The sequence below is a fragment of the Orbicella faveolata genome, unplaced genomic scaffold (assembly GCF_042242905.1).
Source record: "Orbicella faveolata isolate gen_17 unplaced genomic scaffold, um_ofav_v1 contig_46, whole genome shotgun sequence".
Classification (NCBI taxonomy): domain Eukaryota; kingdom Metazoa; phylum Cnidaria; class Anthozoa; order Scleractinia; family Merulinidae; genus Orbicella; species Orbicella faveolata.
In genome coordinates this window covers 1,123,533-1,149,602 of record NW_028301576.1, presented here as the reverse complement: position 1 = coordinate 1,149,602, position 26,070 = coordinate 1,123,533, and the positions used below count along the sequence as shown (strand labels likewise).

The window sequence follows — 26,070 nt, the reverse complement described above, 5'->3', positions numbered from 1 at the left end:
TAAATTAATTAAATAGCAGTGATATATAAAGAGTAATAGCTGGGCACGCATCAATATGAAATTTCTCTCGACAGCAAACCAGTGAGATACACAGTTGGACACGAGAAGAGTAATCCCATATCTACAAACAACCATGAAAGACTTGAGACTGTTATTATTATAACGAGTTTATTTGCATATTATTATCTACAGTCAAGATTTTGATTGTGCAACCTTTATCCTCCCTATGTGGTATCTATATTATGAAACAATACCAACACACATGTGCGTGAAATATATAATCTACTAAACAATTAGATTATGAGCTCGAGATTTCCATATATCGCGTGATAGCTTCAACTATCAAGCATAGAAATCGAGAGCGAATCTAATTGTTTTAGTATAAATCTGCTTGTCTTTCAAAAATTTAATCTAAATTCTCTTTAAAGACACTTCGAAAACACAAAGAGGCCCCTAGCGCACGCTGCTATGCTACTCACTATCTACAGCAGAATAGATAGTGAGTAGCGTAGCCAATCAGAGAACGGCATTCGTGATAGAACGCTAGTAGATTTATACTAATGACCGATAACCAAGGGGATGTTCTTCTTTGCTAAATTGACTAGCAACAGTTTCCTACACTTTTCCAAAAGCTATAGTCTGACGGCTAAATAAACACTACCACTGTTTATCAAGTGATAATAAAATAATAATAATAAAATACAATACACGGAGCGATCACTACAATACTACTACAATATTAATATCACACATATGCCCAGCCATTTGTGAACCAATAATATTCAACTTTATGGCACGATAGTTTACCATAGCCACAGCACAACCTCATGAAACACCCCTAATTTTAGCTTCAAGCGCTTACAACTCAAAACAGAACTCGGTTACGCTCATTTGTATTAGGGAGTTGTGATGAGGCTTTTAAGATGCAACGTTTTACAAAGTTTACAATCAATTCTGTCTGCCACCTTAAACTTTCGAAACTACTATTATCCTCCTTAAGTAAAAACTAATTACAAAGTATAGCGTCTTGAGGCAACAATCTACAACTTTTTAAAACACCTGCAATCTATATAAATATGTATGTGGTGTGTTTTAGGACAATCCCTAGTTATTTTGTAACTAACAGGCTTTTCTTTCTGTCAGCCTTGAAAGAAGTTTAGGTTCATCCTCGGTGTAAAAACCTCACAGCTGACGTCACGATAAAAGTGAAATAACTTTTATCGTGATGTCAGTTGTGAGGTTTTTACACCGAGGATGAGCCGAAATTCAGGGCTTACATTAAAGCGACCTCAACAGTACAGATTGTTGAGGTCGCCAAACGAAAAATATAATAGGGTTAACTGTTTAGCGTATCTGATTATTATTTTATTTATTTTCTCTTTTTCTTTGGCTATCGTAACCGTATAAACAACAAAATATGAACTGACTAACATATCAAAGATGATCGACTTTTAGCGTATGCGGTACTGGCGGCCAAATAACAACATTTTTGAGATACAAATGTAAATTTTCCTTTACTTTGACCTCGTCTGACACTTGTGGACCTCGTCTGACACGGTTGTCTGTCCTGTTGGAGTTTGGCCCTGATTCAGTCTTATTTCGTAACACATTCCGAGCCTGAGCACTGCCTCTGCCTGCAGTTTTAGTTACCGATTCCAGGCTTCTCCCTTCGCTTCTTTGCAAACATGGCAGCCATTACTGATATACAAATTTTTACCAAAGTTCCGAGTGGCGTAATACAGAGAACAAAATACTCAATTTTCAAATTTCATTTTCAATAATTCTAAAAACAATCATCAATCATTATTTATTTTGCAAACGGATATCATCTACAGTTCATTAAAGTCATAAAAACATACAAAATTAACTAATCTACTTTTTTGCTGTTTACTGACTAAATCCATTTCTCCTAACAGTTTACTGACTAAATGGCCTTTTCTAAGCTGTTTACTGACTTGAGCTATACCCCATTGACACCCTTCTTCTTAACTATAACAGCAGTCAGTATAGAATACTACATATCTCAGCTAACAGTTAAAAACGTGGCCAGCTCTCAGCTATAAGTTAAACCACACCAAAGCACGCTTAGTAAATTTTATTCACTGCTGCTTCCCCCTATTTGTAAATAACATAAACAGCAACGCTAGCCCGCGGTAGACCAACCCCATGGCAAACAAAACTCCCACGCATGTGCTGTAATTATCCAACGTGTATCCATTCCTTGTGGACAGCCGGTGGACATATAGCGCTAGGACGTCTGGGTAACGAAGAGCTTCTTTTTCGAACAACGCTTCCAAATACCAGCGACAGTAGGATAGATTGTACAGCAACGGCCCAAAAAATGAGTAGCCGTCCATTTTACACAGCGTAGGAGAACTGCCTGCAAAAATGTGTTCATAACGAAACAGAAATGAGTTTAAACGAGCTACGTTACGCTCTCCGCATCTTGAAAAGTGTAGCCTTAATTTTTCAACTTCGTCATTTGCAATCCGTGTTAATCTTCTCCATCCTTAGCCATCCTTGTTCCTTTATGCCGGACTATTATCATCTCTTTGGCGTTTTTCTATCTTAGTTAACCACTATTTTCAGTTTTCCTTCAATTTAAAAGCTAATTATGTGCGTGGCCAAAATAACCCAAAATACAGTGACTGAGCCCTTTTAAGTAAACAGACGTCGTTTTGCCAGCTCAGTTCTTCCCGCGCTCGAGGAGGGTCTCTCTTGTTATTAATTCCACTAAAAACAGCAATTCCTTTAAAAAGTCTTTCGTAGTTTCGTCGACTTAATTGAACGCAGAATTGTGGTGAATTACTTCCGTTTAAATCCAGCCATACACGGGTGGATTAAATATTAAGACACTATCCTTCTTTCTTCTCTCCTTTTGTTCCTCCCCCCCAGAATCTAAAAAAAATATTCCAGCAATTTAATTTAATAGCCATTTTCATTGTCCATCCCTCTCCCTTCCTTCTTCCGTCCCTTTCCCACCCTCCCTTCCCCTTCCAATTTCATTATGTTCCTCATCTTTGCTTACCTGACACAAGAGAACAAATCAGCGCGAAGGTGACGGACGCCATTTGAGAGTTCTTAGGGTTGAAGATGGCGGATATACAGTATCCCACTCCGGTGCAGGCAAACTGAGCTCCGAGCGTGGCGGCATAATGAAATCGAAAATAACCTGAAAGAGATTGCGTTGAATTACATGAATGCGTGCTAAGAATGCGTGGAACTAGCGATTCTTTTGCGTTACACAGATCTCATGCCGTTAGCTACTAATTCACAAGAATAGAGTCTATCTGTGGCACGACAACTTTTTGACAGTTGCCCGCGAAAAATTTATCATGCATGCAACTAGTCTTAAATCACGATGTTACCGAGAAAGATGACCAGAAAATAGCTGTAAGACAATACTCATTTTCAGTTTGAAATATTATTTTTCTTCCGCTGTGCACCATACAACAATAAGCTTACGAGCTCAAAAACATTATCCAAAGTTTAATGACGTGCTGCAAACAATTATTAGATGAGGTTTTTGTGATATCCAGAATAATGAAGATCGAGGTAGGGGTTATCAGCGGAAGCCGAATTATACATTGAACGAAAAAATAATGGAAGTCATGTTTTTGCTTCTTCACTGACGGCAAGCAACATAAAGCGTGCGAACTTCACATGATTACCCTTAGAAATTATGCACCGCGGTCATACACGATTACCCGTGACCTTGAGGGTCCTTGACATGATTATTGTATAATCTGCAGCTAGATGACGTAACAGGCGCTGATTTCAAAAAGTCACAGTACGCTTTCGGCCAAGCAGAAAAGAGATAGTGAGTTCAATGTATAATAATATTGCTAAGTAACTGACTTCCCCTGATAACGACAAGCAGCAGCTCAGACAAGTTGCCGTCTCATTTTTGACTGGACTGCCCCATTGTTAGCCGCGTGCACAATAACAAGGTCTGCATGCATGTATTTGTACATACCTCTTGGTGAGACCAGTGGGTACAACAGGCTCAGGTAGACGAGGGGAGTGATAAGGATTATGGGAATCTGAGCGACGTTGACAGCCACGAAGTAGCTGACTCTGTTGACACCAGAGGCTGCTTCCCTGGAAAGGCCCATGGAATATTTTAGATTCATTTTATGCCAGAAATAAGACAATACAGTCCTATCGTAGTTCATGATCAAGTCAAAATGAGTCCCAAGATAAATAATTAAAGCATTACAATTAGAGAAAAAAAATCATTATTTTATTGCAACAAAAAATCTTTTCGTCCACTTAAAATTTTACATGAGCAAACTGAGAAACGTCTGTTGAATAAAAGGGATAAAATGATGATTTGCCAAAGGCGACAGCGTTATCGGAAAATACTTAGGAGTTAATTGTTCAATAGCGATGTGCGAAAAAATTCATATGTTGGCGCTTTCATGACGTATGTGGGTGAGATGGAGCATAAGATAAACCGCTGACTGGCACTGTGGGTCCAAGTACAATAATGATCTCAGTAATAGTTTGTACTGGTTAACAAAAGCAGAGAGTCTAACTTACCGCCAGAATGTAGCCCGATTGCTTCCAAAACACCTCAGCGATGATAACATGGCGGTCAAACCAATTGCTAGAGAGCTGAGAGTGACAAGCGTGAAAAACTCGTCGAGTGGAGCCTGATGACGAAAACAAAGTGACACAAACAAAAATTGTTTGCTTTTTATTTTTCAAAAATAATGATGACTTGTGCGGGAATATAAGAGGCACAGCCACGAAACGCGCATGCGTCAGTGTAAAGAGGTACTTTCCGTCACATCTATGAGCCTTGAGAGGCCACTACGTCGCTTGCATCTAAGTGTGAACACGTGACGCCGAAACATGCTCTGATTGGGTGTCAAACGTGGCATGATTGGTCATCAAACATTTGATGTTAGCACAAAGTTCAGCACACGAAATGGCAGAAAGATTGGACATTGAAGACTTCTTCAGAGAAATGGACCATGACCTGTGTCAATATCCATACGCCTTTCGCAAAAGTGGTTTTACTTGTAGAATAACCATGAAAAATTGGCGGGAGCAAGACTTTCAGAGTCTTTCCGAGCGCGAAAGTTCGCGTCACGGTCTGCTAAACTTCAAATGTTTGATGACCAATCATGCAACGTTTGAGACCCAATTAGAGCATGTTTCGGCGTCACGTGTTCACGCTTAGATGCAAGCGACGGTATTGGTTGATCTCTTTACCCTTCCCATGACATCGATATTGGTGAAATTGAAAGGTTCATAGTTCACATATATTCATGACGAATATTTTCTTCTCCTAATCTCTGTAAGTTTGCAGTTTTAAAGACGTCGTAACTGTACACTAAGAATCAATTCAACCAGTATTAAAAAAGAAGCAGGCACTGGTATTCAATGCTTCGTTTGTACTCATCTGTAGCTGTAGGAGAGGTAATTTTAGGCTTCATATACAGTAGGCTAACCTCTTTTCTCAGAGCCCCCAGGGTACCCCCAGCAAGTAACACCAGGAACTGATCCAGAAGAAGAGAACGGGACAAGCGGAACTGAAGACGAATTTCACGGCGAAGGAAAGTGAAGAACTGGATCAGGAAATTGGGCATCGCTCGGTCTTGCTGATCTAGGAAAAGGAAAGAAACAGTAACCGTGCTTTCTTGCTAAGAGAGACTGACACTGACAGTGAAATCAATGTGATTTACTTCCAAGGCCAATCTACCACAGGGATCTAATACATGGGTCAGAAAATCGACCATTCTTTCCGGTATACATCGTGTAAGCATTATCATTATCATTATTAAAACCTAACTGAACTAATGATTTTTTATAACCAGTATGTTGTTACTACTGCGTAATACCTTGGTTTTCTTTAATCAAAATGTCAGCTGAAGGGTTAAACGAAAGTTCCAACGTCACATCAGCTTGCCTCGTAACTGGGCTATCTGGAGCTCCAGTAACATTCTCAACTCTTTCCGCACCCGCGCTATTTTGGGACGCGTACTGCTCCCACTGCTCGGGTAAAGAGGTAGACTCAGATTCCTTGCTGTCAAACATTCCACCAATCATGTCCATGTAGAAGTCTGCTGGGTTTACTTTATCGGGCTTATCAAAGCCAAAGCGTTCAAAATAGTTTTCTGCTCCAGGTACCGTTCCTTGAAAAACGGTTTTGCCGCCAGGGGCAAGGAAAAGAACTTTGTGGAATTTACCTGGAAACCATGCAAAAATAAACAAACAAACAAAATGTTGACGTAACAAAATAATACAAGTAAACAGCCAGCTAAAATAACCAGGTTTCCTAAACCATATGAAATATTGCCAGTTTAATTACGGCTTGAGAGCAGATTGAAACTTATTTAAATGAAATATGTAGCCGTAGACATATTTCCTTGACTGATGTCTAAAATGTTCTTGAAATCAAAAATACTCACTGAATATTTCGTATCTTGGCTGATGAATGACGCAAACAATTGTCAACTTTCTCTCTTCTGCGACCGCCTTCAAAGCATCTACAACCATCAAACTCGACGTGCTGTCCAGACCACTAACGAAAAAAACAGTAAATAACGCTCTCTAACACTATAACATCCCATATGTAAGCTCAGTCAAGCACGGAACATCTCAATTCCGGAGTTCCGAAGATCGTAAGTCACCGACATCAAAGATCTATACGCTGTATCGACCAGAACGAATTTATGAGTTACAGACTTGTTTTCCAAGGACTGTTGTTGAAGTTAAACGAAATAAAATCATTCGCATAAAGCTAATTGGATCCTAATTTTAGCAAGCAAGATCAGCGCCAATCAAAGCTGCAAGCAAAAACATGCGACAGACTCAAAGCACAGGAAACGCGAATAAGACAAATGTTACATATTGGTAACCAGTTTGTCTAGATTGATTAGAACAAAGTTTTTAATGTATTGGAGAGCTAAACAAATGCGAATCAAAGCAGTTGCTCTAATTTATGTTACTTTCTTGGTAATATGATTGAGAGAATATAATTATTATTACTATAATAATTATTCTCGCATTTTCATTGGTTTTCACCTATGATCTATTGGAAGACAGACGTACAGATGACGTCATTGACATATTCTTTCTGGTTTCTTTGTTATATAAAACAACCGAATTCCATGTTGCCGTGCGTCTGTTCAGTAACAGATCACAGAAGACGTCGTCAAAATGTGGTAAGAGGCTCGTGTGGCACTTTTTCGCTCTTAGCACATTTTGACGTCATCTGTGATCTATTACAGAAGCACGGCAATATAGAATCTATTTGTCAAACAATATAGAAGTGCGGAATCTTTGACTATTTGTTTACCATATCTTCCTAGTTTTAGTTGCAGACTCTGAGACCTAACTCTTCTCGTTCCGTATTAATAATCAATAACATTTATGGCGCTGTACCTTGTGGGCTCATCAAGAAAGAGTAATGTTGGATCAGTCACCAGTTCCATGCCAATGTTAACCCTCTTCCTTTGACCTCCAGAAATACCTCTTGATTCCTAGTAACAGGAAATAACCTTTCAAGATAAGCTAAAAACCGACAATAACCTTTATGCATATGGTTATCCAACGTGCACATCAGATATATATACATAGTGATAAGTATCTCTATTAAGAAATCACAAAAAAATAAAATAGTTATGCAATGCTTTCTCGTGGCATACCATGGAATATCCCACGAGTCACTTGCATTTTAACGGTACACACATGAGCCGTAATTAGGCCAGCGCACATACCAAGAAAATACAATTGACAAGTGGGATATCCCGTGGTAGACCACGAGCAAGTGCCGCATAACTATTTTAAACCATGCCGTAGAAAATACAGTGGCCAACCGAATCAGTGCAGAGCACCATGGTTAGATGTAATACCGTCGGTTATACAACGGCTTTCCTCTAAATTGATCGGCTGTATTTTCTAAGGCATGGTATAAAACGTAATATAATCTGCCCCGCGCAATACATATACAATGCCCATGCCATAGCAAATAAATAAACGGCATCACTGTTGTGGATTTAAACGTAGATGGAACATGAGGTGAGAGCAAAAAGACAACGAGATGAACGCAAGCCCAGGTGACCACGAGAACACCATGGAAGTTCGAATTAGTACTAAAAAAAATAAAAAATAAAAAATAATACTAATACTAATAATAATAATAATAATAATAATAATAATAATAATCAACAATGATTTAGATAAACATTTACAGGCAAAAACTGACGATAGACAAATCCAACGTTTCGGCGACATCTTGGCGCCATTGTCAAGGGAAACTGATTAAATATGCGATTTCAAGAGTAACTAAGAGTTCAGAGTTACTAATTTGCATAAGTTAGACGAAGACTTTAGCGCGAACTGAGTCTGATTGTACATTTAAACACGGTCGTAATTGTTTAATGAGTAACATCTCATTAATGAGACAATCAAACTTGTTGTGGCATTTTTTCAACACGCTAAAACAATTGCGAAGGTCATCCGGAATCCTGCCGGCGTGTCTATTATCATGGTGATTGCGTACTGACGAGGTCTTGCTTCTATGTCCATCAACGCGTACGAACAGATGGCCACAGGTGTAACCGACATAACCAGCATCGCACTGGTCACACTTGAAGTTATACACAACGCATTGTTGATTAATGAGCTGAGGCTTAGGTTCGCTTGTCGGAACTCCTGGGCAATCTTGCGGCTCGTAAACACCGGTTGAACACTAGTCTGCAGCTTCACACTGAGATCTTTTAACTGTGTCTTCACGATATTAGCAGACTCCTGGTCTTTAAAGGGTATGACAACCCGAGTAGTGTTTTCTGTCGTAGATCTGGACCGTAATGAGGGCTGGTCAGCGACCTTTAAATTTAGGAAGGTTTTGACAGTGGAGTCAACAAGGTGCTTGGGATATTTCAGTTTAGAGAAAACAGACTTCAGTCGTTCGCACTCCTCAGTGAAGCAGGACCATGACGAAGACAGGCGATGTGCGCGATCGAGCATAGTTGTCAATAGTCCGCCCTTGTACCTATTATCGACATGACTGTGGTAATGGAGAAGCAGACCACTGTTTGTTGGCTTCACGAATATTTTAGTTTCAATACGAGGCGCTCTGTTTAGGAGTTGAGTACCAAGAAAGGGAAGCATTTCATCATTTTCGACCACCTGGTGACTTGCTGGTGTCCTATGATGTGTCCTCCTTGTTCACGAATGTACCTTTGGATGAAACCATTACGATTCTCGCAGACAGAGCCTTTAGAAACAACTGGTCTAATTCCGAGTATGATTTGAACATTTCAAAGCCGGACCTTATTGATCTTTTGGGTGTGGCCACCAAGGGGCAGCTTTTCCAATTTAATGGATCCCTGTATGAACAGATCGACGGAGTAGCGATGGGGTCCCCCCTTGGGCCCTTGCTAGCCAACGTATTCATGTCGTCTATTGAAGAGAAATTAGATGTTGACGACACACTCACTGTGATACCTGATTTGTCTACAGCTAGGGACTTTCTTAACACCCTCAACCACGCTTACCACACCATCAAGTTCACTATGGAGGTCGAAAATGATGGAATGCTTCCCTTTCTCGGTACTCAACTCCTAAACAGAGCGCCTCGTATTGAAACTAAAGTATTCGTGAAGCCAACAAACAGTGGTCTGCTTCTCCATTACCACAGTCATGTCGATAATAGGTACAAGCGCGGACTATTGACAACTATGCTCGATCGCGCACATCGCCTGTCTTCGTCATGGTCCTACTTCACTGAGGAGTGCGAACGACTGAAGTCTGTTTTCTCTAAACTGAAATATCCCAAGCACCTTGTTGACTCCACTGTCAAAACCTTCCTAAATTTAAAGGTCGCTGACCAGCCCTCATTACGGTCCAGATCTACGACAGAAAACACTACTCGGACCAGGAGTCTGCTAATATCGTGAAGACACAGTTAAAAGATCTCAGTGTGAAGCTGCAGACTAGTGTTCAACCGGTGTTTACGAGCCGCAAGATTGCCCAGGAGTTCCGACAAGCGAACCTAAGCCTCAGCTCATTAATCAACAATGCGTTGTGTATAACTTCAAGTGTGACCAGTGCGATGCTGGTTATGTCGGTTACACCCGTGGCCATCTGTTCGTACGCGTTGATGGACATAGAAGCAAGACCTCGTCAGTACGCAATCACTATGATAATAGACACGCCGGCAGGATTCCGGATGACCTTCGCAATTGTTTTAGCGTGTTGAAAAAATGCCACAACAAGTTTGATTGTCTCATTAATGAGATGTTACTCATTAAACAATTACGACCGTGTTTAAATGTACAATCAGACTCAGTTCGCGCTAAAGTCTTCGTCTAACTTATAACTCTTAGTTACTCTTGAAATCGCATATTTAATTAGTTTCCCTTGACAATGGCGTCAAGATGTCGCCGAAACGTCGGATTTGTCTATCGTTAGTTTTTGCCTGTATATATTATTATTATAATAATAATAATAATAATAATAATAATAATAATAATTACGGTTTATTAGCATTTCACTAAGCGTGGCTCTTCTATGCTAAGACCTGCATACAGTAATAAAGAAATTGAATCCAGCTATATTAAAAATATTTACAAACTTGAATAAAGAAAAGGAAAACAAGTCTCAGAGTTACTCAAATTCGGCTTTCGCAGAGGAAAAATAAAGGCTTTTAGATTTCCGCAGGAGTCCCTCAGTGTCAGTGGTGTTTTTAATGTCCTTAGGCAAGCTGTTAAACAAGCGCGCTGCGCAGTCCTAAAACGTGCCAGGGAACTGAGGTGCTACCATTACGCGCTATAATAAGATGCCCTTAAAGCGCTTTTCACTACAGAATACCTCATCACCGATCTTTGTATTCTTGACGCCTTTGAGATCGAGAAGCTGTAAAACCTGTTAAAGGGAAGAAAGTGTATTTGTTGAAAATGAAAAATTGCCAATAATGCACTATTTGGCACAGTGCCATAATCAGCGTATAACAAAGACTGCTTGTGTACCATCATTCAGGACTGAACAGCGTCCTAACTAAGTACTCACATGCACATTAAACACCGTCAAAAGCTTTATCTATATTGTTACCTCCTGAATTCGTCTCCTCTTTTCTTCATTTGAAATCGTGGACGGGAGCCTGAGATTTGCTTGATAAATTAACACTTCATTTACCGTTAGCGATCTGTGCATCACATCTTCCTGGAGAGTAAATTGACCAGTTTGGTGACCAAAAGGCAATAAAGTGAGCTTATAGACCGCATTGCTTCTGGTTATTGTGTGTCGTGCCCGAAATCTGGGTCAGGGATCGATTAGACAAACGTGATACAGACTTCAATACACTGTACGTTCTTGTGGTGTATTTCACTCAAAACCCCAAATTGAGTCGGTGATATTGTGGCGAATTCTGTTTAAAGCTCTTCCTCAGTCTTATACCAAACTGCAAATTTATTTTAAAAAGTAATTTGCCCACTTGGTAGGAAATAAACGTTCTCTTGCTGCCCATATCTAACGACCCAAGAAGACTTTTAAGTGAATGCGATCATCGCTTTATGTTTTTTGAACCAAATGACAACTTATTTCATTTGTTTTTTATTATCATTATTAGAAAGAAGAATGGAACTTTGTTCCTCCCACCGCAGCTCAGTTCAAGCAATAAGCAGATCGCGTGTCACAAAAAACAACCAACATTTCACTTACATTTTCTCCGAATAACTCACTTCCACAACCTTCTTGCAACAGTAACTTTATAGCTATACTAGGGCAGTTAAAATAGCAGTCATAGAACAAAGCACAAACCTGTGGGACAAATCCAGTAATGTTTCTATAAACACCCAAGTCGTTGACTTCTTTGTCGTTAATGTAAAGACGACCACCACGTTTCTGAGAACAAGGAAATAGCATTACTTCTCCTACATACATACATACATACATACATACATTACTTTATTTACCTTCGGATTTCAGAGTAGCTTATGCAGCTAATATCTCCGAGCATTTAACCATCAGATGAGAGATAGACCACCACACCGGGAACTACGTCTCCTACTCTTTTCGATCAGTGCGTGGGTTCATGACGTCTCACAGAATTAATTATGAAGAGTTGTGAGACGGGGCCTACGGTTTATCGTCCTTATCCGAGAAGACTAGAAAGTCTAACAATTTACAGATGTCATTACAAAGGCAGCACTTTCTCCTCAATGTAAATGGCCCGAACTCAACAGCTGGCAAAATAAATTGTTTGAAAATACAGTCCAAAGAATTCAAATCATAAGCTCTATTATCATTCGATGCATTTTTGTCGTCATTGTCATTCGCCGAGAGCCCACCACGTGACCTGGACATAACTGCCTACAAATAACGATCTGGTCATGCGTAGTACGGTCTAAATGTGTTTTGCTGTAAATCATTATTATTTTTTTATTTCTGTTTATTTGCCTTTTTACCCAATATAGTAATTATTTATATATGTTTCAATGTATGGCGAAGTGACCTCCAGAAACCATCAGGCTTTTAATTGAGGCCACCTCGTACGTAAAAATACGGTTACATAGATAGTGCTACAAGGTGCGGCTTTGCCAGTTAAGTAATTATTTTATTAAAAACTCTAGCAGTTTTTTCTTAAAATTGGGAAAACTTGACAAAGAAGTGCTTGTAACAGGAAGGGAATTCCAGATCTTCGGACCTCGGTAAAGAATTGTGAATTTTTTTTCCGATTAGTCCGGCAGTGATGCACGCGATAATTATTGGCTGTTCTGGTGCTATAGCCATGAATTTGACTGTTTGTAAAAAACAAGTTGAAAAACAAGGGAGGCAACAGGTTGTTATGATAACAGTACATAAATTTAGCTATTTGAAACGTGTTTATTTGATAAATGCCTAAAATTCTTAATTTGGAGAATAAAGGAGCAGCATGTGCTCTATAATCTGAATTCAGTGGCGGATCTAGGGGAGGGGCCCGGGGGATCCGCCCCCCCCCCCCCCCCCTTCCCTTATTTTGGGTAAAAGAAGAAGAAATAACAGAAGGAAGAAAAGCCAGCAGGGCAAGTAAAACAAAACCGGGGGCCCCTCTTAGCTCAATGTATGGATCCGCCACTGGTAATAGCTCGCACAGCCCGTTTTTGCAAACAATCATATTCTGCTTCCGCGCAGATCAATGCAAGGTTTTGATCTGCTCGCCACTGACAAATCCCGATATTTTGGTTCTATTACTAGAGGGTTTCCGGGCGAGGGGAGAGAAAGTAACAGAAAAGATTGGTATGGGAAGGAGTCTTGTGTTTCAAAACTGGGTTTCCGTTTGAAAAATTTCAAGTTTAAATAAGAATACCTCATGGCGACTGGTCTTCGACACAAAATCAATACAATAAAGAAAACGAACAACACCATACAACCATCGTCGATCTTACCCCATAATATGCCTTTCCACACAGCGTGTTAAGTAAGGTCGTTTTCCCGGATCCCGAGGGACCCATGACAGCGGTTACTTCCCCAGGAAGCAACTGACCCGTGACGCCTTGAAGAACATCCTTCTTTGTCTGTCGAATATAATTACACATAAGGCCACTAAAGGATAGGTCCGTATTAGTGTGCGAACAACTTGTAAAGTTGTAACCTAAAGGCTAAAGAAAAAAGATAGGGACTTTAAGCAATGACGACGGCGGCGCCGGGGACCACGTCCAGTAAAATTTAGTTTTATATTTTATCTTCGAATTTCGCAGTTGTATAGATTTGTTCGGTGCACTTATCTGTCTCAGAACTTACTCAAGCTAAATGTGTAATGCCAGCGTTGAATTCCAAATTAAAATACGACAAATTAACCGCTGCCGTTTGCATTCTCCAAAATACGTAGATCTAGAACTTGGTCGTTTCACGTTCTTGTTTTGCAGGGGACGGCTAAGAAATGTACCAAGAATTATAACGCACGTGTACAGCCATTGTTCTACTCATTAAATCTTTTGTTTGGTGGCGTTCTCGTTGCCATTGCCGTCGTGGTTTGCTTAAGGTCCCTATCGTAGTGTGTACTACGACTTGTTGGGCCGATTTACCCAAATTTGACCAAAAAAGGTGCACGTGAATAAAACTCAGATAAATACTGATCATTCTGTTGAAAACCAAAAGATTTACAAATCTGTCCGATTTTCATGCAAGCAAATACATCTAATCGACAATTGTCGCGTGTAACTTGGCTTGCTCGAATGAGCGAGTTAATACAGCACACAAATCGTAGTGCGTAAATTAGACGTAACACACCGCTACAACGTAAAATCTAAATATTATGTCAGCACTTTTCAAGACCCAAAACAATTAACGTAAATAAGATATCTCCCTTGATAGCAAAGATCCGGAGTAAACATTCATGTAGGGACCCTAACTTCCAATGTCCTAGGGACCTTAACTTCCTAGGACTTGGGGACCATCACTTCCAAGGACCTAGGGACCCTAACTTCCTGGGACCTCGGGACCCTAACGTCTTAGGACCAAGCGACCCTCACTTCTTACGATCTGGGGACCCTAACGTCCTAGGACTTAGAGACCCTTACATTCTTGGAACTAGGGACCTTAGCTTCCCCACTGCTGCCAGCAGAATTTTACCTTCTTGAGAACGAGGCTGAGATTTTCAAAGCGGATGGTAATGGTTTGCTTCTTAGGCGACGCTCCTTCTCGATATTTTTCCACCATAGTTAAAAACGAAGCCATGCGCTTTAATTTGTCTTGAATTTTGAATTTTGGTTTCTTAATCTCATGACATCGCTGTACCACATGACGTTGAAACAGAAGCGTGAGTCGTTCCTCGTGGTTAAAACAGTACATAAGCAACAACATCAGCCCCAGAATTACTAAGATTAACACGATGCCAGCCACGGCACTCTCTGGAGCTGAAGAACCCTTCTTGCATATAGAAAGAAACTGAAAAATAACAGCGGTACATTGCATATTAATACATGAAATTATGTCATTGAACTAACGTGAGTTCCACATTGAGGAAATATTGGTCGAGTTCTTGGTGCAAGTTTATGGACCGAACAACAGGCGAGGTCCAAAAGATTGCGAAAAAAGAACGCGACTTATATTCGCAAAAACGGACCACTAGCTCAATAAAGTATTTATTATATATAAGAGCTCTAATAAAACTCTGCTCATAGATTAATACGTACTTTCGATCCATTCGCGCGCTAAAATTAAGGATTTATCTTCGTTTTTGGGTCGCTCTAAAGAAGTTGATCAAACTGCAATTTACTGCCAAATAGGAACGTAAAGAGTTTCCACTCAACAATGTTTCGGGGAATGTTCATCATCGCTATTTATACACCACTGAACAAATGCTTCTGGTCATAATAGTAGAACAGTGATTGCTGATGATCACCAACGGTTTGTGCAACCACTAAACTTCTACAGCTTCGACGACTCAAACTCTTCAGGCTAGTATTTTAAGAGTCTCAAATGACCAGTCTCTTCAGAGACAAGTAGACCAGTAGCTAACCTCTATTTAACGAGAAAATTGTGTCATTTTTTTCGCAGTTCAATCAGACATCTTCCCGTTTTAACACCACACGCCTTTACGCTAGAGGTGATAAGTCCGTATACAATGGAATTCCGAGTTTTCGAATCAACTAGGGGAATGTTAATTGGTCAGACAAAATAGGTGGTTGGAAAACTCGAGCGTAAAGTCCGTAGGACGGAGAACTATTGGGATTAGAATATTGGGAAAGGAACGTCAAGTAAGCGAAATGCTAGTTCCTGATCGAAAATCTGGCCCTAAGACGTCAATGTTTTTGTCTGTTGGACACAACATGACAGCATACTAAAAAACCGTAACAGAAATTTGTTATCTTTTTGGTATTTATAGAGCTTTGCCATTTGCACATTCTGTGGGGGTAAAAGAATGTACTTTTTTGATCGCAGTATCCAAAACAAACATGGCGTCATGTGTCGTGGTTTTCCACTAGACAATAAAATTCTTTAAAGAGTTCGAAATGGTAAGCTATAAGCATCAAGAAGACTCGCCCGATGGTACTGTAAAGAAGAGATAATGGCTTAGAAGCAATGATATCCTCCTTCGAGTTGCAAGAAAGTCTGAATCAAAGATCTTCCTGAATACAAGAAAACCAAATCTGCGCTACGGAACACTGCGGGCAAGTATAAAATGGACTTTCTCGTCTACGGTATGGAAATATCGCTAGCTCAACCAAATGTATCGCTTATTGAATTGGCGTTCTCTTCTAGAGGAATTGTTTCGGTTTTTTACGTAAATTTCTACGTTCTCAACAATGGACAACAAAACGCATTTGGATAGCAATACAAGATTGCTTTTGGAGAACGCTTATTGATATATACAAGTCACAATTTTTCATGAACACGATCTTTATGTCGTTCACCTATTTATTATTAAGTAGCGTTATAGTTATTAGCCTTACTGCTGCCGTTCAGCGAAGTTTGTTGACTTTACACTTTCCGTTCGGAACCGCTCGTTTACAAACGGAGCCAAAATTGTCTCAAACGACCCAAAAAACCGAGGATTCCAAAATCGGGATTCCACTGTGAATGTCTTGACCCACTTTATTCAAGAGAGAGGTTGATCTAGTACAAATTAAATACGGAGTACAAATTAAATACGGCCATTGTATCCATCATTGGCGAATCATGTGTCAGTTTTTCTCAAGACATAAGTAATCATTAAGTAGACCGAGCAGAAAATGAGGTACCAAAGAGAATCGTTTACCGGGCAATTTTGCGGCTCTACAGTTCCATTCCGACAGAAATGTCCTCCAGGGCACGTCTTCTTGATGGTGACCTTCTCGCAATAACTTCCTCTTGGACAGGAGACTGGTTCCTTGGCTCCAGGACATATGAACTTTGCAGGCGAATGGGATGTATCAAACAGAGGGATGGACTGGGAAGGACTGCAGCATTTTCCACTATCACGACATAATTCTGGTGAGTTTTTCTATAAGATATAGTCAAAGTTCAAAACAATGTTTTAAAACTGCATTAGTGATTTGGAAAGCTGACATATAGGAAGTTAGCTACTACATAGACACACTCGCGACCTACAATTTCACAACGGACAAACGCTCGCACCACCAGCATTCCACATACACTAGGGTACTTGATTTACCTTCAAGTTAAGACACAACCTGGTTAATACATAACCTGGTCTTTCACCTGCTGCTACCAAACCACAAAGGCTTCCCTAGAAAAAAAATTCCATTTCCTAGCGCGTTGCTACGGCGGTCATGATGTACATTTCAGGTGCCAAGTTTAAAGAACACTAATATTAAAGAACTGGAATAACTCTAGAGATATTTTTGATTGAATGTTGTACTGTTTTAGTGGGGCCACTTATTTTTTACTTCGTAGGCATTTTAAGGGAATACAACAAGGATTGGTCAAATGACTTACTGTGGAGTCGACCAGTTTATCCTTGACACAGTATGCTCCCAACGGACATGGTATAATACAGGTTCGGTCCTGGCCACAGTAAAACCCTGCAAACAGCGTGAAAGTTAACATTTCTTCAACATGTCCAGATTTTTTCTCCTTCCACAAAATATTACACAGGGAAAACAAGACAGAAATTCCATACGATTAGCGTCTTCCCAAGAACACAACACAATGGTCCTGTACAAGGCTTAACCGGAGTCGCTCAATCCCCACTCCTGTGCACTATCTATAAGGTCACCGCCCCTCCCACAATCTCATCGAATTCTCACTCACAATATTGGAACAAAAGCCGAAGAGTAGCCTTACCATCTGGACACGGCTCAACTTGTTTTGTCTCACTGTTGAGGTAAAATCCCGCTTCACAAGCCGTTGAATTCTCCGGTTTCATACAGAATGGTTTTACGCGAACACCAGACTGGGGTTTGAGAGGACGTATAGTAGCCGATGAGTTACACGGTTTAGTGAGTGGAGGTGGGCAGCAGGAGGGAAGGAACTTTGTAGGACAACAAGACGACGGGGGTTTGGTGAAAACATCTGCAAACCAAAGCGATGGATAACTTAATAACTGTTACATCTATGTCTCCTTTTAAGGCAGTTCTGCCGCATAAAACGGCGCCATACTGTAAACGCGGAAGCCATCTTTAGGTCTCCCGCATGCCAAATGACCTGCTCAATTGGGATAAGCAAAAACTAAACTTAGCACTGAGGAAGGGTTACACCCGAAACGTCTGCTATAAAATTTGAATATATTTTGGCACTGAATTATTACTATTTATAACTTTTAAGCTAATGCATACAGCATGATGGCACCTATGCCGTTCGCAAATGCAAACTAAGGGTAAATTGTAATCGTGATAAATTAACTGTTATATTATCACTAGCTATTGAAATGTGGATGGCGTGGAGTATTCGCCATCTCAGCGAGTGATTTCAGATCAAGCGAGAAAGCAAGAAGAAATAACGAGCTTTTTATTGAGAATTACGCGATCCAGTGAAGGTGATGGCTAGCGAACTACTGCTCTGGATGTTACATTTTTTTAACGGATAGCGGCTAGATTAAGTGTACTTCAGTATACACCCTAGTGGAATTAGAATTTAGAACTGTTCGTTTTCAAGGAGGAACGAAAACTGATTTACTCGTAGGAAAATAACCTGGAGCAAGGCGAGAACCGAGAACAAATTCAACCCACTTATGACCAGGCCTACCGTCCACACTAATCTGGAGAAATTTCCAAACGGAGCTTTTCGAAAACGCCCTTTAAACCGGAGAGATTCAAGAACACCGGCCTTGTGTTTTAGTGTGGTTGGAAAACATTTCGAGAAATGTGCTTTTTTTGAAAACGATGACGTCACGATAATCACGTGATTTCCCTGCCTGAGTCTTCCTCAAACACAACTGAATCATCAGACCCTCATTTGGCGTATGCTTAAGAGTGCACTCAAGCTTTTACTGCCGGTGACAATCTCGCTCCCAGAGTCTTCGTTCCCCTTGACCAGCGGTCGGAAAACGAGGGCTCTGGGAGCAACCATTTCAGGCGTACGCCATAGATGCAGATTGTGTAGTGAAACCGGACGGGCAAAATTCGGTTATTTGAAAATGGTTGCTCCCAGAGCTCTCGTTTTCCGACCGCTGGTCAAGGGGCACGAAGACTCTGGGAACGAAATTGCGCCGGTGATTGCTGCGCTTTCAAATTTCGGCGTAGTGTGGACGCAGATCAGTAACATTTTATCTGTTTCCTAGTGTGGACGGAAAAAACATTTGATGCGTGCTCAGAGTGAAAACGTCGTTTTCAAATTTCTTCGGTGTAGTGTGGACGGAAAACATTTGATGTTTACCGTTTTCAAATTTCTCGTATTTTTATTTGGAATTGAACGCTGGCATTACTTATTTAGTTCGAGCAAGTTCTGAGACCGATCGATAGACGCACTGAATTGATCTAGACAATAGGTCTTTTGCAACAGTTGGTCGCACGACCGATATTTCTAAACTTTTGGCTACAGCTAAATGAAGTTCAGAACTGGAAAGAGCATGTTTTAATTAGCCAGAAAACCAATTTCCAGACATATGCCACGTAAGGTGTGAGGTTTAGTGACGAGTACAGTCGAACCTCCACCAACGGTCACTTCTCTACAGCGGCCACATTTTTGTCCCGGTTCATACATTCACTCTTATTTTAACCTGTCCACGACGGGAACGGCCACTAAAGCACGTCTCAACTGCCAAAATAACCTCTCTTGATCCATACCACACGCGCTGGCCTCTGTTTCCTGTATTTGGTTTCTGTTTTATCGATGAATATTGATTTTGTTAAATCCCCGAAAAAATCCAAGTGCCATATTGCACCCCCACCTCCCCGTAACGGCCACCTCACAACAGCCACTTTCATCTGTCCCCAAGGTGGCCGTTGTGGAAAGGTTCGACTCTATTGCAAAAATAAGAAGGCTCTGTATGGAAGCGAGGAAGCCTTGCCCTTAAGAAACCTTTTCCGTTTATTTATCACTGCAAAAAGAAGCTGCCAGTATGTAACTACTGAAGATAGAAAGTGGGGTAAAATAAGAGAATGAATAGAAAATTTTAGACTCTTTTAATCAAAAGGAAAATATTTTTTGGCAATTTGAAGACTTCCAAAATGACAAGGATCTGTATAGAAATCGACTGGAGCGTGACTGGAGGGCAAGCTTATTTGTTGTTCTTTCCATTTCTGATAACAATATGCATTAAGCACATCAAGTGACTATCTGTTGCCAAAGGCCTATTGCGACCTATTGCCGGCGAAATTCGAATTAAGCAATAGAGCTTTTTTTCCGGGTTTGCATAACTTTCGGGTATTCTCCCAGTCCCCGAGTGACCAATAAGAGAGCGCGTAGTAGCTCAGTTCTTTTAAAAGGCTAAATATTATGGGCGCGATGCATTCAACCAAAATTCCCGGGCTGAGGTTCGAAAATTTATTGGGGGTAAATGGATCGCGACGGGTCCTGAAGGTCTCGTTCCATTCCACTCGCAAAAGAGTTTCGCGCTCATTTAAAATGGCAGATTTGGATCTCTGCTGCTCGTGTTAGAGTTAGATGGCGACTTCGACTTTATCAATGATATTATACGAGCAGTTTCATGTGTAGAAATTTAACCCTTGTAACGAGTTATTTGAGTAGACCGTTCCCAGATATTTGCCGGTTGAATTCAAAGATCTTCAAACACCACTTTTCGAATAACGAAAAGATCATGCGAAATTCTCTCGGGAAATAGACCGTTTTTAACAGCTAAAACATACACCGCGTAACAGAGCTATATACGTAACTGTTGTTACTGTTCATGGATGTACGAACAACACCGATAAATCCGTTGTTAACAATCCACAAAGGCTGCAATGATAAGTGTTTTCCTCCATGTTGAACATGGAAAGTACCGAACAGCGAGGTACTGGGATTGAGAATGAATCGGAATGGTCAAATGGAACGGTCCATTGCGATCGTACCGGTCCAACCGAGAAAAGTGGTCCACCTCGAAAGGTGGACCGGCTTTTTCGAAACTTTTCTGGTTGGACCGAGCCGATCCATTCAGTTTTAGACCGAAATTTCCTGAAATTTTGGTTGAACAGATCACACCCTATAAATTCATTTTTCACTAAGCGTTGTCCTCGGCGTTAATAACTACTTAATAATCGAGAGTGAGGTCGCTATGGGAAAATCTCAAACTAAGGCCTTGCCGTAGTGACCGAGCGATAGCGAGGTCAATACGGTAGGCCGAGGTTTGAGATTTTCCAGTAACGACCGAACGGTCGAGGTTATTAAGTTGTTCATTATATGGCTCATGAGAGGATACCTAAACTTCGAGCCAGGATCCGAGCCAGGATCCAATCCAGGATCCGAGCCAGAATTCGAGCAAGGATTCGAGCCAGGATTCGAGTCAGGATTCGAGCCAGGATTCGAGCCAGGATTCGAGCCAGGATTCGAGCCAGGATTCGAGCCGGGATTTGAGCTAAGATCCGAGCAGGATTAGTTAGGATAAGCCTCTTCTACGACATGTCACGTGACCTGGTTTCCTTGTTTGGGTTACCCCTTTTGTCTCGTCACAAGTCATGCAGAGTAACGCGTAGGAAGTGTTATATTCTGTTGTGCTGTTTGTGCAAGTGTTTTGCCACATACATTACACACGTACTGAAATCTGAAAATTTGAACATTTAAACTTATATTCCAGAAAGTTTGATGGCTAGTGCAGGGCTCAAAGAAACACCCGTCCTCTCATCTGGGACAACTACATTTTACTTTCGGGCAAGTAGCTTTGCCCCACGGACAAGAGACGGCCGGCAAACCATCCACCGACCAAATTTTTGATAACGATTTGTAAACAAGGAGTAAGTTTTAGGTATAATCAAGTGTTTGGACGAAGCTTGCCAAAAATAACAAATTATAGCGTTTGTTTGTTGATTGCGTTACGTGCAGTGGTTACCTAGCACGTGATCAAAATCTGCCCCTATGATGAATTAGTTACCTTCCACAATATATCGTATCTGTAGTATCGTCCAAACGCACCAAGTGCGTGTTCTTTTCCCGTAAACAGCCACAGAAAAGGGGCTGGATTGTTCAGTTCCTGACACGTGTTCTGATTGACCAAAATTATGTCGCCGTAGTTGTGATCTTAATCACATTTAAATCAAGCACGGAAACAGATATCTTCGTTTCTCTACAATACATCGTATCAGTAAGACTTAGGAACATTTAAGTCGCCAATTATTTCTACCTGCATGACATTTTAATTTCCTTTCTTTCCGTGTCAGGAAATAAAATTTAGTTCCGAGAAGTTATTCTTGATGAACATGTTTACCTTGTGAATTACAAGCATTTCAGTACCCTGATAACATTCATACTCACTATGTCAATAAATCACTCTGAAACGGAAAACAGTACCATTTCTTTGCTGAACTAAACAAAACTAACTGCTTCCATCGGCTCAAAATATCGCTTTGGTGGACAAATCGCGTGGTGTGGCGGTGTCTCTACTTCGAAAATATATTTCTTTTTCACCATCACTATCAAGTCCAGTTCGCAGTTTTGTTGTGTAAGATAATACCGAGAAACGAGAGTTTCACTGAAATGTTGCAAATGACACATTTTGTTGCGATGCACTGAGTTTTGGATGAAGTTTTGCCGCCGTATTTACATTAACAATTACGAACTTTACTCTGATTGGATATTACAAATCACTATGTAAATAGATCACCCCTGAAGTGAAAACAATACCGTTTCGTTTCTGAGGAAACGAAACAAAAACGACTTCTATATAAATTGTATTAAGGAAAAATCTCTAAAGCTTTAGCTATTCGGAATTAAATTTACTTTCTCTTTCTGTTTATAATCGGCATTCATCATTTCAATGCGCTTGAATTTTCCAGAGCCGGGCTCTTCCAAATTTGCATCATCCGTAATCGGCCCGTGGGCATTACGGCTGCATAATGACCGCTCAGATCTCACTCTTAGCCGATCAGAACGCGCGTTATATCGGCCACAAGCCAAAGCCATATAATGGGGACTTTAAGCAAATCGCTACGGCTGGCGCTGACACGACTGCCGGAAGTAAACTTTCCCCAGAATGAGACACTGCGCGTGTACGTCGGTTGCATCCAGCCGTAGCGTGAAACCTGACTACGTGAGTCGGGATGTTTTGCCGTAGTGGAAACAACGTCGGGTTTATTTCGCTTCTCTGGCCCTTTTCAAAGGACATCGGCATTTTAAGAATTCATTGGATACTATATCCTTTAAACTCAATTTAAGTCAAAGATTGTGTCAAGGTTGCCTCTCATACGCTTGTAAATCCGTATCCTGTATTTGCGATAAGTTGTGGCAAAGGTGTTGGAATGGCGAAGTGAGTCAAGTGAAATATTCGTGTTGAGCACCAGGTTGTTTTTTCTTCGGTTAAGTTTGCTTTTAGGGTTTAGTCAAGATGTTTTGTATCCGGATAACTATACGATGCTATTTTTGAGTATTGATATTTGTGTTCTTCTCTCGATATTCTTTGAGATATTTGTCTCTGAAATTATATATTTCATCCATCAAATTGTTATAGTACAAAGTGTATGGCATTCGCTTTCGCTCAGAAATAATCTGCATGTTCCTCCTAGGAAGGCGAATAACGGCCCTCGTCCTTTGAGCGAAGCCATTTGCCTGTAAGAAACTAAATAAGAGAGATTTTAGACTCCTTAGCCGATGTTTGTTTCATCTTTGCATTTCGCTTTGCTTGCTAAACTTAAAATTTGGCAAACCACCAAGACGTACTTTCCCCAGACCTTTTCAGTCACGGCAGCCGAAGTAGCACCAGCCGAAGCGATTTGCTTAAACTCCCTAATAATAATAAATAACGCTCCCTGAGCGCACTGTTAAGACTGCGTCCGATCATATCAGAGCTATTGTTTTGGAATTTACAAGCAAAGGGATAATGTATGCCCCCCCCCCCCTAAAAAACTTTAAAAAGCAAGGTGAAAGACAGCGTAAAACGGAAGGTGAACAAAATTAAAGGAAGGGCTTGTTTATTTTAATTAGGAGCTTCACGATTCCCGATGGTCGTAGTTTAGACGCATGAAATAGCACAAACAGCTCGTTCACAAAATCATAAACATTTTCCTTAATATTATAAATCGAAGGTAGAAACAACTCGAACATAAAAGACTTCATGCTACCCAGCTGGAGCATTTTCCATAGTTTGGGCATACGAGTTACGTATATATAATACATTCGATATGTTGCTTTGACTACCCATTTGAATGTTTGTGTTTGAAAATGCCAAAACATTTGTCTTCGGATAAAAAACAGCTTGCACTGAAATAAAAGAGCTACTTTTAAATTTCAGCAATTATTGCTTCTTAGATAGTCAAACGATTTGTTTTTTGTTTTTTTCATTCAACGAGCCATGCATGCATCTGGGCATGTTTTCGGGACATGAATTAATGGGGAGAAGATTAGGAAATGTCACAAGAGTTAGCTGAAAAATATCGTTGCGTGACTCGCTAAACATATGTATTATGATGGTTCGTCTAATTAGGACGCAGCTGATGGATTCGATTTCAGAATGTCACGGAAAAATGTCGTTTAGTTTCGAGCTATCGAATGAGTTTTAATTTCCTGCATTTTAATTAACAAATAAAGAAGCCTAAGCCGTGTATTACACTGTGATAAAACACAACGGGCATTTGAGAACACGAGGGAAATGTAGAAAACATGAGCCGCAGGCGAGTGTTTTGTTTACTACAGTTCTGTGGTATTAACGGTTCACGGACTGAGCAGACTAAAATAATTTATGCAAGAGAGGAAGACAATCATCCAGCACACTAACATTACAAATTCGATGATAATAATACATGATATCTCACCTCACATTAACAACAAATGTTATAGGAAATAAACTGAGGGCATGGTAAAACCTACCTCCGCATTTCTCACCACTGCCAACTCCCAAGCGAACGAGAATGAAGCATGCTGTAAACATGATCGCTCGGCGGAGTTTTTGTTCATTCACCATCTTGTCCTGTGGTCCGAAAGACCGACGGCGCTTTCTCAAGAAATCCGTTCAGAATTATCAATTATTGTTCTACTAATAACTGTAGCACTTACACTAGTTATGTAACTGCCGTTAGTCGAATAATCGCTCTGTAAAGCGTTTCAGTACAACAGCTGCTCCAGACAGGATGTCGCGCTTCGTAATTCCGAGAAATGCAAGACCACGCTCCCAGGGTCACTGCAACTGGCCAATAAGACGCCGAGTTAACTTCCGGGAATTGTCTAGGCTCGATTACCAGCCGCTGTTCGGGAAAGGAGCCCGCGCTCCTCCCCCAAACTCACGGCAGGAGGAACGTAGACTGGACTCGAGAAAGCAGCGGAAATCGAGCCTAGGAATTGTCCAGTTTTCCTTCTTTCTTGTTTTTCTTTTTATGGTCTCCGCTGGAAACCTTTTGCTGTCGTTTGCGTTGGAGCGTAGCTGATTCTTTTACTGCTTGAACGTGTGACAACGGGGTTTTGTCTACGGGCGTGAGAAGACTATTAAACTGTCTAGAAACTTTTGTTTAGTTCAGTGGAGACGGCGTGGCCTGGGCGCTGGATTTGTAATCCGGAGGTCCCGGGTTCAAATCCTCCTCCCTGCCACTATAGATGGATTTGTTTGGTGGTCCCAGATTCAATTCCTCCACGCTTTGTAAATAACCAACTGGTCAGCCTCCTGTCAGTTGGGATTTTTAACAAGTTTCTGATGAATTTACAATATTCGTTTGCCTATTTCAGTGTCCAAAATTAGTACAGTAGTGCTAAACACTTTGACACTTTAATAAAGGGATTTTTTTTGTTTGATCTACGTAAACAGACTAAACAGGCAATATTCAACGCGATTACCACACTTATTTATCCAAGCGAACACTGAAGTATATTTAAAGTACATCATTGTAAATACTGTTTAAACAAACTATTTTACAAATGAAAACTCCATGTGCTATTTGCACCCTTCCGATATAATATCCGTTGCAGACACCTAGCATGTTATCTATTTTAATTTTTTTTTTTTTTTTTTTTTTTTTTTTCTACGTTTCAGCTTTCAACCGCGAGGAAAAAGTCACATTTTCCGCATGAGAAGAAATATCAGAGTACCCAGCTTGCACAGTCGCTCTGATGGAA

At 40.6% G+C, this 26,070-nt stretch overlaps 1 protein-coding gene across 1 annotated transcript; it reads right to left on the bottom strand.

Moving 5' to 3' along the window:
- Positions 1–151: 151 nt before the first annotated feature.
- Positions 152–25,141, bottom strand: LOC110068001 (uncharacterized). Its single transcript, XM_020775359.2, has 17 exons — positions 24,835–25,141; positions 17,725–17,952; positions 17,377–17,462; positions 16,697–16,921; positions 14,569–14,883; positions 13,383–13,511; positions 11,776–11,859; positions 11,068–11,178; positions 10,828–10,881; positions 7,396–7,493; positions 6,420–6,532; positions 5,850–6,197; positions 5,460–5,614; positions 4,543–4,655; positions 3,977–4,101; positions 3,029–3,172; positions 152–2,380 (listed from the first exon to the last, which is right to left on the bottom strand). The coding sequence occupies exons 1-17, from the start codon at positions 24,926–24,928 to the stop codon at positions 2,100–2,102; spliced, it is 2,703 nt and encodes a 900-aa protein (XP_020631018.2). The 5' UTR covers positions 24,929–25,141; the 3' UTR covers positions 152–2,099.
- Between the last annotated feature and the right edge of the window lie 929 nt (positions 25,142–26,070).